The sequence below is a fragment of the Puntigrus tetrazona genome, chromosome 20 (genome assembly GCF_018831695.1).
Source record: "Puntigrus tetrazona isolate hp1 chromosome 20, ASM1883169v1, whole genome shotgun sequence".
In the NCBI taxonomy this organism is placed as follows: Eukaryota; Metazoa; Chordata; class Actinopteri; order Cypriniformes; family Cyprinidae; genus Puntigrus; species Puntigrus tetrazona.
In genome coordinates, this window is record NC_056718.1 from 16,970,618 (window position 1) to 16,983,097 (window position 12,480).

The window sequence follows — 12,480 nt, forward strand, 5'->3', positions numbered from 1 at the left end:
TCAAAGCCCAGGGTTATTACCACGTGACCGTGTTGGTATGTCACATGTCAGCTGTTCCTCAGCTGATCGGAAGTACAATCGATAGCTGCTTGTTTGCTCAAACCTGTAACGGAAAGCCATGGCTGAGGCCATAGCAGACACGAGAAGGCTGTATACTAAACCACAAAACCTGAGCGACGCGTATGGGCCACCGAGTAACTTTCTAGAGATTGATGTTTCCAACCCCGAGACGGTTGGCGTCGGTCGGAACAGGTTCACGACATATGAGATCAGACTGAAGGTGAGCAGCCAGTGCTGGCCTGATCAGACATCACACCCTCGGACACGCTGATCTGTTCTTAGTGAAGCTAAAATACGCTCTTAATGCGATAAAACGAGTGCTGATGTTATAGATAGAGCATAGTGTAGCCAAGCTCCCGTTCGTTAATAATGCACCCAGGTGTAACTTTGTAAAACTTGATGGCTCGCTAAATATTTCCATGACAGTTTTAACTGTTCAGCTTTGTTTTGATTTTGATTAGCAAAGCGCTGAGCACACTCTCGGGTTTATCAAACCCGTAAAACTTTCATTCTTCAGTGGGATACAAAAAGAGATGTGACTGAAGCTGACATTGTGGCTAATAAGTCACTATCATTGTATGGAAATCAGATTTATTGAAAGTAACTGAAGCTGGTGGTTGTTAACATTCTGCCTAACATCTCAGTTCTTTTGTGTTATTTAATAAGAATGAATACATGGATACAAGAAGCGGATGATGACACATTATTCGGTTTTTGGTGAACTATCCCTTTAATTATTCCTTTTGCCATCGACCAAAATATTAAGCCTGAGTGTGTAATGATCAACTATGTATGTAGTGCAGTCAAGAACACAGTTTAGTTTGTATGTGTCCAATTGGCATGAGTTTTGAGATGAGTTTCAGGCAGTTTCTGTTTAGATCTAAAGCATGTAGTCTGTGTGACCACACCTCTTTGTGTAAACCCAAGATAATAGTGCTTGTAATGATAATAATGAACCTAGTCAATGTTAAAGCGCTGTGCACATCTTTATCAAGTGAGATCTTTCAGTTTGCTTGTTTATTTTAATTTATATATTTTTTTTCCACGTTCTTGACCACCCAAGTTAAGCAGAATTGATTTTGCGCATGTTTCAGTAAGTTATCCTATGATCAAATTCCTCTGAATTGTTTTTATTGTTATTGCATCAGTGAATTTCATACACGTAAAAACTCGTCATTCCTAAGACATGAGTCAGCTTGCTGGCAAAATGCGTACACTCATGATTTGTTGGAAAAATTATTCTGAATTGTAGAGGAAGTTTTGAACAGTGAGACACGCATTGGCTGCCATCTGCTTTGCATACGTGTGTTTGTGGGCTGTTATGCATGGAATTGAACTTACAACTGAAACAGGCCAAACAACATGCAAACCTCTTAAATTCCAATGTTAAAAAGGTTGAGTTATGGTTAATGTAATTAGGATTAGGATGGTGAATGTTAATTTATCCGTCAGTGAAATGAACGCAAAAACCACATATTGTGACCAAAGTTATATATATTTTAAAATGGAAGTTTATTAATATGATAGTAATCATGTACTAATAAAAGGAAGAGTTCATACTCAAAAAGGAAAAATTGCCTTTTTTTTATTCAGATGCCAAAACTGAGCAATGATGCAATTTAATGCAGATGCTATATTATTATTATTATTAATGCAAATGCATATAATATGGCTAATAATTAAGATGGTATTCTGATAGCATATAATGTCAAGTTGGTCTAAAATCTGTGTAGACCACTTTCAGACTTCTTTCATTATATGCAGCTGTATAAATTGTACATTCTTTTTTGCCTTTCTTCAGATTACTTGTATTTTCTTTTATAAATTGCTTCAGATGCATGAGAAACAAATAATTCATACCAAAATCACCAGGTAGGCCAAATCAAAAGCATGCTGATTTATGTCATTATTTAGTTTTATGGACAATATTGCATCTCATTATAAAATATAAAGGAATTGTTATTAAGTATTGTTTTTTTTATTAAGCATTGTAAATAGCAGTGGACATGGTTAAGTAATTACATTTGCTTGATTGGTTGGAGTAAGTTGTGCAATTCTTCCCTGTAGTTATAGAAGATTTTTAGAACCATGCAAAAAAAGTTATACCTCTCGGTTGCCTATGACTGAGACTCATGTGTCCAGCTGCAGTGTTGTTTTCTAAGAGGCCTTCATGTTCTACTGATGTATTCAACTGTAACACTCTGTGTTTCCATTGGTAGTCGCCACATTGCATTACTGTTTATTTGCATGAAGTTGAGCTCCTCTTTAAAGTTATCGCAAATGGTCGATGTTGCTCAAATTTCAGAAATCACCAGAAATATCTTTGTTGCTGCAAATCAGTGTGAAAGTCTCTTTAGCAGGAATGCATACATGGCCTATTTAGAAGTCATCTTAGTGGTTTACTTTGGTAAACAAAAGATTGCGCTGACTATTGTGTACTTGAGCAAGGCACTAGCCTTCCCTGCAGCTTAACATTGCAACATTACCCGAAAGCAGTGGAAATAAATTTCACAGTTGTTCTTTGGTCTGCAGTGTTATTCTATTCTATTCAATTGAATTTTTCTGGACAGTCCCCTTGCCTTCAGAAGTTTCAAAGAAAGACTGAATGTTCATCAGATTTTATTGTTGAAACTCTTCCTATCTAATTCACTTTTCTTCCCTAAATAGCCCAAATTCTCATTTGAATACTTTTTGCATTTAAAGTGCTCGCCTAAGGAGGCGGAGGCGCAAATAAGACATTGTCAAAACCCCTTACTGTCCTAAGCAGTCATTTTCCACAGCTGATGAGTTGTGACAGGTGCTGTTGCGTCTGCTAATAGGCCACTGTCTTCCCAGCTTTCCTATAGTATTTTTAGCCTTCTCCTACCTACAGAGCGAGCCACCGCCTGCCATTAGCCCAAATCTAAAGCTACTGTACTTGATTAGCGTATAATAATTAGCATATGCGTGTAATCAGTATTATTGTGTGTCTCTGAGTCGGCGGTGACCCTGCTTTGCATAAGGGAACACCCCACACATCCCTCTCACGCTATCGCTCTCTCGCTCTAGCCCTCAAGACGGAGAGAAAGAGCGGAGCTGTCAACTTTTGATTCGCTTCTGAAGTAGCCCGATCGCAACAATGAGAGAAGATAAAGAGATTCTGTTTGTATTTGTCATAGTAACACTGCCTGTGTTGATTACATGCTTTTGCGTGCCAAGGGCAGCATCTTTCTTTGACGCTCTTCCGCACCATCCACGCACGCTTTCTCTCTTTGGCTCGGTGGCCAACCATTATCCTTTCCATAGTCATATCCCACATCCCATAGATGATCCTGGCATGGTAAGTGAGAGAAAGAAGCCAAGCCATATTTGTGTGTGTGTGTGTGTGTGTGTCTTGGAGAGGGAACGAGAAGCTTCTTAATCCCTCCTTTTAAAGTGGAACGTGTGAATGACTATGGGGGTGTAGACCTCGTCTTAACCCCCTGCCAAACCCACCCCCCACTGGATGGCACAAAACATGCCCATCCCCCGTCACCTGCTTTTCTGGTCTCGTCTCGGGACGGGCATGTCTCTAGTGACGGATTCTTAAAGTTCGGTCGTCTTTTGTTCACCTGTAACTTAAAGGTAGAATTTATTTACACTCATTCTAAACTGATTATCAGACTGTCGGAATGGGTAAGGTTTAAACATAATGAATGAGGCACATAAGTCTGATTTATGGGCGTACGATCTTTGACATCAATAAATCAATTCGGCTCACAAAACCAAAACTGAATGATATGTTTGTGAATTGACTGACTGTCCAATTGCAGAAGCTTACACCTATTCTTATCAAGCTGTCATATGACTTCTTAAGACATAAAAACGTCCCACAAGAGTTGCATGCACCACTTGTACGATGGTTTCATTGTGCTTATGCATCCTCTTTGATACCAGAAAGACTCATTCATTGGGGGGGCTGTTGGAAAGTGTAACAGTAAAATTGTGTTCTATTGTGTTTTGCGAAAGAAACAACATTAAGGTAAGTGATAACAAAATGTATCTCTTTTCGGACGATTGTCCTTTTAATGCAGTAACTTAAAGAAAGTATGCTTCTGTTATTGTCACATTTGATAAGTTTAATGAATGATTTATCAAATGTGACAGGTTTGTTTACAATGAATAAACTCCATAAATTTGCCCCGATTTAGGAAAAAAGAAAGTCCCTATGAATTCTTAACAAAAATAAATAGTGTTGCTCCTTGGTTATGAATCGGTTTGGTTTCTGCTCGATTTTCTAATTGGTCATGCTTCTTTTTGCATGACCAATTAGAGACAGTTCCGAAAATTGCACAGACAGTTTGGACTCCTATTCACATGACAGCAGAACATAAGCGCGGGCTCTCAGATAATCATAGAACTTCTGTTTGACTTCAGTTCATATAATTCGATATCAGATCAATATTGCAACACTCTCACTATGGCATTAACCCATGTTTTGTGGCCACCTTGTTTACAGAGCAAAAGTGAAGTGACATGAGACAACTGACTCTGCACAAAAACCACCAGACGGAGGATTTGGGATTCAACGTTGTTTACAGACAGGAGAATCCTCAGCCCCCCTTCTGCGTTTTTGTATACGCCGTTCTGTTTCCCTGCCCATCTTTCGCTCCCTTTCTCTCCTGTTCACCTCCTCCTCCTCATCATCCCCCTTTCATTCTCTTTTCCAATTTCCAAAAAGCCCTCTCTCTCTCTCTCTCTCTCTCTCTCCTTTCTGCCATTACTAAAAATGGCTAGCTTGCCTGGTTGTCAGTCCCAGTCAAGTGTAATCCAAAGTCTACAGCATCCTCCCCGACAACTATTTTAATGGTAATGGGCAGCATATTGTATCAAGGCTACCATATCCTACTTGAGATGACAGTATCAAAAGTGGGAGTTGATGCTATGGGAACAAAGACAGGGGGCAGCTTTTTGCCAGAGTGAGGGTGTTGGGCGGGTGTGTTTTGCCTGCGTGTGTGAGAGGGAGAGAGCGACTTGTGTGTAAAACGCGGAGGGGGATGATGGTGGGGTGCGAGTGCTCTCATTGTCCCTCTGTCCTCTTCTCTTTGGAGCTATGATGCGATGAGATGGCATTGTGCTTCCATTTTTGCTACTTTTATTTTGAAAAAGAGAGAGCAGGGCGGAGAGATGAAATGCTCGCTCTTAAACTTGACTTGATCCGACTCGCTAAAAGCTAATGCATAGCCATCGCAGAGCCCTTACGCTGGGTGAGGTGACCTTTTTTCACTGCCCTTTCTCTCCTCCTAATGAGGATACACCATTGTCCCCAGCACACACATGCATCTGAAAAAGAGGAGAGAGACCAGGATTCTGCCATCTCTTCATATCGGCATAAGCCATGTGGATGCTTTTAACAGTGCAGAAGAGTGACTAAAAGAAAGAGCGCTTTTAGTGCAGCTTTTACACAATTGGCTATTTTTGGGTGTTGTGCATAAAATGGACCCGGTCTGTATTACTCTCTGTCTCTCTCCGACTTTTTCTCGCTCAGTCACTCTGCCCCATTCTTTTTGGGTCATTTTGTATTTGTTTTTGACATTTTTAGGGCGTTTTTGAACCTAGTTTTACTCTAGATGAATGTGCTGCTAACATTGAGCATATACCTGTTGAATCATAAGGATAGAATCTCTGGGGCAATACAGCACTGTAATTTCTTACCTACTTTTGGTTAATAGATAATTCTTATCAGTAAAGGACATTTTGCACACATGCTACTTTTTATAAACTAAATTTGGTCCAATTGCAATCCAAACCGAGCCATAAATCATGACCGTTTAGTCCTGTTTATTTTCTGGTTATTTTATTTTAAACCGCCTTCTTGACATGTTGTGTCATAGATTTCGAAATCATTTAAATCTTAAATGTTCAAAAGTAACATCTTTGTATTATTATTATTATTATTATTATTATTATTATTATTATTATTATTATCAGTAATGAAAACAGTGCTGCTTAATATACTGTGAATATTTTTTTTCAAGATTATTTAATGAATAGAAATTCAAAAGAAAAGCATTTAAAAAAAGGAGCACTAAAAATCAGTTACTGCCTAAAATTAAGTCATTTTTAAACTTTTATAAAGTTTTATTAAAATGACTTCAAATAAAATCAAGTTGAATCTTACTTCAAATTACTTCAAAAATTAAGTTATGTGATTAATTTGATGTAATAGAAACACGTTGACGTTTTTTTAGATCATATGATTTTTCCAATAAGTCTTTTATAATATTTTAAACATAGCATTTTAGACATTTTAAGTCTTTTTAAATTGTACTTTTCTAAAATAAAATGATAAATACACTGCCAACTTTTGAGTCCATTTAAATATAAGTATAATTTTATCTTTAATCATGGAATTAGGCTGTATGTGTGTAATATTTATCATTGTGACCTGTTTGCCTATTCAAACTGAATCAGAAAATGCCGCACAATGTGCCCAGTTGTTAGCTAGCCAGAACATCTAAAATGTTTGATACATCTATGTGGAACTGTATTTTGGACCTTTGAGGTTTCGCTCTTGGCAGCGCTACTAGAGTGCAACCAAATAGATACCAAAGCGATCCACAATCGAATCAGATGTTGTTTTCTCTGAGCAGCAACTGTCAAAAACCCTTGGTTATCACCGTGTACATGTCAAGAAGGCTTCGTTTGTAGTAGGACCTGATAGTTGGCATCTAGAGATAATTAAAAAGAGACATCATTAAATATCCTACGGAGCTTATGGAATTAACATAAAAACCACCCAAGAGAGCATAGCTGACCATTAGAGAGTCTCTAAGCATTTGAACGTGTAACACAGTCTCATTACCTGCCGGTTTAATCATGTCATACCGTTCTCCTCTCACCAGTATGCTCGCAGGTATTGATGGACCTCTTGAAAAGCCCCGTCTTAGCCTCAGCGCAAGGCTGCTGTCTTAATGAATTGGGCTGTTTTCATCTGCTCATTGAGTGTTTGATGTGTAAGGGCTTCCGTCTGTGTGGTTAACTTTGGTTGCCACGGTAATCAGGGCCTTTGTTGAGCTGTTTTGTTTGCTTGTCTCAGGTTTGATTGAGATCATTAGCAGTGAGGGGAGGACAGTCAAACTCTTCAGAGTTTACATCTGCAGCTGTATACAGTGTGACGCACCCCTCCATTTCTCTTTACACGCGCGCACACACATCAATACAACACTGCTCCCGTCACAGCATTTTTGTTGAAGTGTAATTAGCGGTGCTTGCAAGCATCACTATTACTATTGCTCATACTTAAGGTGGGGGATTTGAACAAAACTCCAAGCTAAAGTAGTAAACCTCAGCTATTCCTGTATGAGTTTGCATTGGGTATGTGATTGACATCTCAGCTGGGCAGCTTGTTGTGTGATGATACTTTTCTTATTGGTCAGGTTTGCAGTTTATGACTAGCAAGTGATGAAATGGACAAACAATTTGTGAATGGAGTTTTGAAACATCCATTACTCCGGTTTTCAGTGTCACATGATCCTTGATGATTTTAGGTTCAAGAAATCTTTCTTTTTAAATTATCTAAGCAGTTGTGTTGCTTAATATTTTAATGAAAACCATGATACCTTAATAATAATGAAGAAGCATTACATAAGGTACTGATATTTATTTAAATAAAATAATTAAGAGAAAAACCTTTTATATATATATATATATATATATATATATATATATATATATATATATATATATAAGTTCAGAGGCACCCTTTCTAAGTTAGTGATTTTTTTATTTATTTGCATTTCCGCCCAACACGGTAACAAAGACTAGTGGTGTAAGCTGCTGGTAGATCTCCCGAGAACAGTAAAGTCTGTTCAGAGACAATTTTTTTTGCAGGTAATACCACACTTTGAATCTGCAAGTCTCTTAAGTGTCACAGAAATGTTTTATATATAATAATCTACTCTTGAACATGGATTTTCAGTTTTCATTGACATCTTTTGCAGTGATGTAAAGAAGAATAAGATCTTTTGACACCTTTGTAGGTCTTTATTATGTCTTTCTGTGTGTGTGTGTGTGTGTGTGTGTGTGTGTGTGTGTGTGTGTGTGTGTGTGTGTGTGTTTTTAATAAGTTTTCGAGATAAATGGGCTTTCACCCTTGGCCTAAGAGCTAATCCTGTTCAATAACTCACTAACTCTTCCTCCGGTGTGAGCGTGCACCACATAATAGTCCTGAAACCATGACGTTATTGTCATGAGTGTGTGTATTAAATTACCTGTTACTGTGATCAATTGACATAGGGATTAACTTCTTTTGACCTCCTTGCTTAGTGGAACGTAAACCCAGTGGTTCAGCCATTCACAAAGTATTAGTCAGCACCTCAGCGAGGTTGCTACTAAACGCTTCCTCTGCACTGCAGTTACCCTGCACTCAAAGCTATTGAGTTAATCCTCATCTTATATGACTGGCGTGGGTTGAGGAAATGCCTAGATGGTCCTGGAGACCACAGAAACACAGTGGTGTGAGGAGGTTACTACAAAGTAAAAAAAAAATACGAACGAGAAGATTGTAAGTGAGTCTCTCTCTCTCTCTCTCTCTCTCTCTCTCTCTCTCTCTCTCTCTCTCTCTCTCTCTCTCTCTATGTATATACGTGTGTATATTATATATGTATGTGTACAATCAGCATCATCAAGGATTTTCAAATATATTGTTTACTGAGACGAAGAAGAAAAACATATGTGGGTCAGATTAATAGCAATGGGAAACAAGCAGAGTTGGATAAAGATTTAAGAAATGAAGGAGGGGGGAGCTGCAGTAGTGGGTATTTCATCAATATTCCTCGTTGTGAGGAGAGATCTACACTTTCTGAAGGGACCCTCTCAAGGCTAAAAACCTGACTTGGAGCAGCCGAAGAGATGGAGGGAGAGAATGAGCGATGAAAAAAGGAAGGGTCTTGGGGTAACTGAGGATCGATGAACATTTCAACCCTTTGTGTCCAATTAGGCCCCAAAGCATACATTCATTTATTCGTTTAACTTACTGTCTTCTCCACCGTGTATTCATCTGTTTGGAGTCCGCGTCGAGCAAATCAGCCTGTGTAGAAGTATTGATCTGTACTTTTGTGTATTTACTTACGCTGCCTTTTGCCTCTTCAGCTTCTCCTTGAATGCTGTCATCAGGATGTCCTTTTATTTCACAAACATCTGTCTCTCCAGTGACCCTGTTTTAGCGTCTCGGTGGGCCTTTTTGTGGACTCTAGCTGTCTATTCAGCGCTCTACTCTAATACTGAACCTGGTTTTATTCAAATAATGACGCTGTTCGGCTATACAGTCAGTCTCAATGCGATTTTCAAACTTTTATTTAAAAAAAATCTGCGTCTGTTTTGAAACCGTCTGCATTAATGTAAGATGCGCTTGTTGTTTCAGTTGTTTAATTTTCATTCTCCCCAGACAAACCTCCCCATCTTCAAGCTGAAGGAGTCACGTGTCCGGAGGAGATACAGCGACTTTGAGTGGCTGAGAGGAGAGCTGGAGAGAGAAAGCAAGGTGAATGGAATAAAGTGTTGGTTTGGATGGAGCGTTGCGTGTTAGTGCATGATTTTATCGTCTTTACGTGTTGTTGTAAGGGTCCATTTCAACTAGAAACATTTAAAAGTAATGCTTTTTCAATCATTGGATTGGAAATTGTTCCGTAGTTCAGATAATGATGGATGAAGTGATTGTAAGAGACCTGTGATTGCTTTCTGAGATGTGTTACGTGAATGAAGTTTTTGTGTGTTTCAAATAGGTGGTAGTTCCTCCTCTCCCTGGTAAGGCTCTGATCAGGCAGCTCCCATTCCGTGGGGATGATGGTATATTTGACGACTCTTTCATCGAAGAACGGCGGCAAGGCCTAGAACAGTTCCTCAACAAGTGAGTCACAAGTTCCTCCAGATACCTCGCATTTCTGTTCACCAGAAACATTAAGCTTTTAAAGCATAAACTTTTAAAGCATAAACTCCACATTTAACAATTAACATGAATTTTTATTGTGAGGATTAAGTATTGTGAGGTTTCTTTTGTCCAAACTCTTTTTGCGAACTTATCATTTCATGTGTTTCTCGGCATCTATCTATCACACACATTTGAGAAACAAAATGGTTTGCTAATAATAATAATAATAATAATAATACAAAAAATCTGTTATTTATTGAAATGCAAAGGTTAAATTTATTTGCAAATATTTTTATGAATAAAGAGGATACACAGCAAAAGGGGGCAATATTAATGGAGTATACTGTATGTACCCACGATACACTGGATTTTTTTTTTAGATTTTTTTTCCTTAAGTGTATGATATGACAAAATTTACATAGTCCTCTACTGCGCGTCCTTCCTCTTAACTTACTTTCACCTTGGCACACATGAACTGTTTTTATAAAGAAGACTGAAGCAGTTATCATGATCACGAATTACAACAGTTTTTCCTCTTTCTGTTAATTTTGAGTTTTTAGGTTAAGGTACTTCAGTAAAAGAGAAAAACAGACACTTGCCAGCCTTTGTGTCATCTGATGTCTTCCCTCACACTTTTTTTCCTTCTCTCGTAATTACCTACAGAATGATCGAAACTGATGAGAGGCCGCAAGTGCACCAGCTTTACTTTTTACATTTGTTTTATTTTTGATGTGTAATTTATGATAATTGCGAGTGAAATTACAGGCGTGCATACCTTTTCCCTACAAGATGTTGTGTGCACTCCTGCTTATTTTTGATCCGAGGTGCCGTTCCCCCGCCGACTGAGACAATAAAAGTTACAGTTCGATTGTAATTATTTGCTGTGATTGCAGACTTTGCCATTATCTTTGTTTCATGTGCAAATGCGCCGGCTCTACCTGTTTGAATTTTAATACGAGACGAACAGCTGTAAATTAGGTTTGAAGAAAGAAAGGATATGGAGGTAATTAAGACGGGATTTTTTTTTCTTTTTACCAAAAATTCCTGAATTAAATGTCATTGTTCGCTGCTAATAGCAGCTGGAGAAGGGGGACGCGTTCCCATCATACTTCTAGGCTACGTGTGAGTGGTTTTGTACAGCATGTCTTTACATTTGCCTGTCTCAAATCTAAAAATGATCCTCTGTCATCTTGACTTGTAACATCGTGAGCGTCGTGTAATTTTAGAGGTGTGAGGGTCCTTTTTTTTATTCCACTGGAAGCTGGAACGGATTGAATGGTAAAATAATGAGTTTAATTAGCATGATGGCTCATTCTACTGTTTTTAAAGATATGCGTAATTAAATTTCGATATTATCGCTCTGAAATTCAAGCTGGATGATTTATGATCTGAATTCTGCAGAATGTCACAGCCTCCTAATAATATCTAAGAGTTGTATCTTGATTGGGGTCAAAGCCTTCTCTCTCTCTCTCTCTCTCTCTCTCTCTCTCTCTCTCGTTACAGTGTGTGTCCTTGCATAATATTTTTTATGTTGGCTAACATGCATTTTTTCTGTTTTTTCAGAGTGGCTGGTCATCCATTGGCCCAAAATGAGCGCTGCTTGCACATGTTTCTACAGGATGAGTCAGTGGATAAAAACTACACCCCTTCCAAAGTTAGACAAGCCTGAACCGGTCTGGACTCTACACACACACTTTCACACACAAAAACATGGCCCACAAGCAATAAGAAAGTTTTGAATCATTCTTAACAGCAACAGAATCTTAGCATAAACCATAGGGTGTCCAAAACAATTACAAAATAATTGAAAAGGTTTTCTAGCGTTACTTGCGTCCCTTTACTCCTCCAAAAGTACTTTTTGATCTCTGCTGATATGTTGTTTCAGTCTGATTTATAAATCCGTAATGTTAATATCACCACTTTAAGTCAGATCAAACATGTTCTTCTGTGTAATTCGTTGTGGTTAACAATTATTTATGGTGGTTTTGTCTGAGAGCACCACTAACTTTAGATTAGTACAGGATCAAACGAAACGAACCAAATAACTATATCACAATTATGCAAGCACTATATCACGCACATCGGCTTCCCTGTGTTATTGCTACTACCTAGTTGTGTTGCTTTTAATGCTGAAGAACACATACAGCGGCTCACCGTGCAGGATGCACTTAATTGGGAACCCCCCAGATACGTGGCGGTTGATCGCGTGCCCCACTCAGCTGCAGACAAGCCTGTTTTTACTGTGTAATGGCAGTACGCAGAAACACAGAGAGTGCTGCCTACAATGCATGTTTCCAGATTTGTATACTGCTGTGCCATTGTTTTGTTTATGAGAATTTTCCAATAAAACGGATCAAACACATGCATGTATGATGTGGTTTGCAAAACTAAAGCGTCTCTGTTTGCTTCCACTGATACGTCTAGCTTTAGAGTGGTTGTAGACGGTGGCTGTCTGCCTTTTTAAAAGCTTTTTCATCTCGACCATCAGGAGTTTGTTTAATTGTTTTGTTAACTGGAGGGCAGATATTTTA

The 12,480-nt window shown here is 38.5% G+C and overlaps 1 protein-coding gene across 1 annotated transcript; it reads left to right on the plus strand.

Moving 5' to 3' along the window:
* The first annotated feature begins 55 nt into the window (after nt 1–55).
* On the plus strand, nt 56–12,311 carry snx3 (sorting nexin 3). The gene is made up of 4 exons (XM_043219996.1): nt 56–280; nt 9,467–9,562; nt 9,804–9,928; nt 11,513–12,311. The coding sequence occupies exons 1-4, from the start codon at nt 119–121 to the stop codon at nt 11,616–11,618; spliced, it is 489 nt and encodes a 162-aa protein (XP_043075931.1). The 5' UTR covers nt 56–118; the 3' UTR covers nt 11,619–12,311.
* Nucleotides 12,312–12,480: the final 169 nt, after the last annotated feature.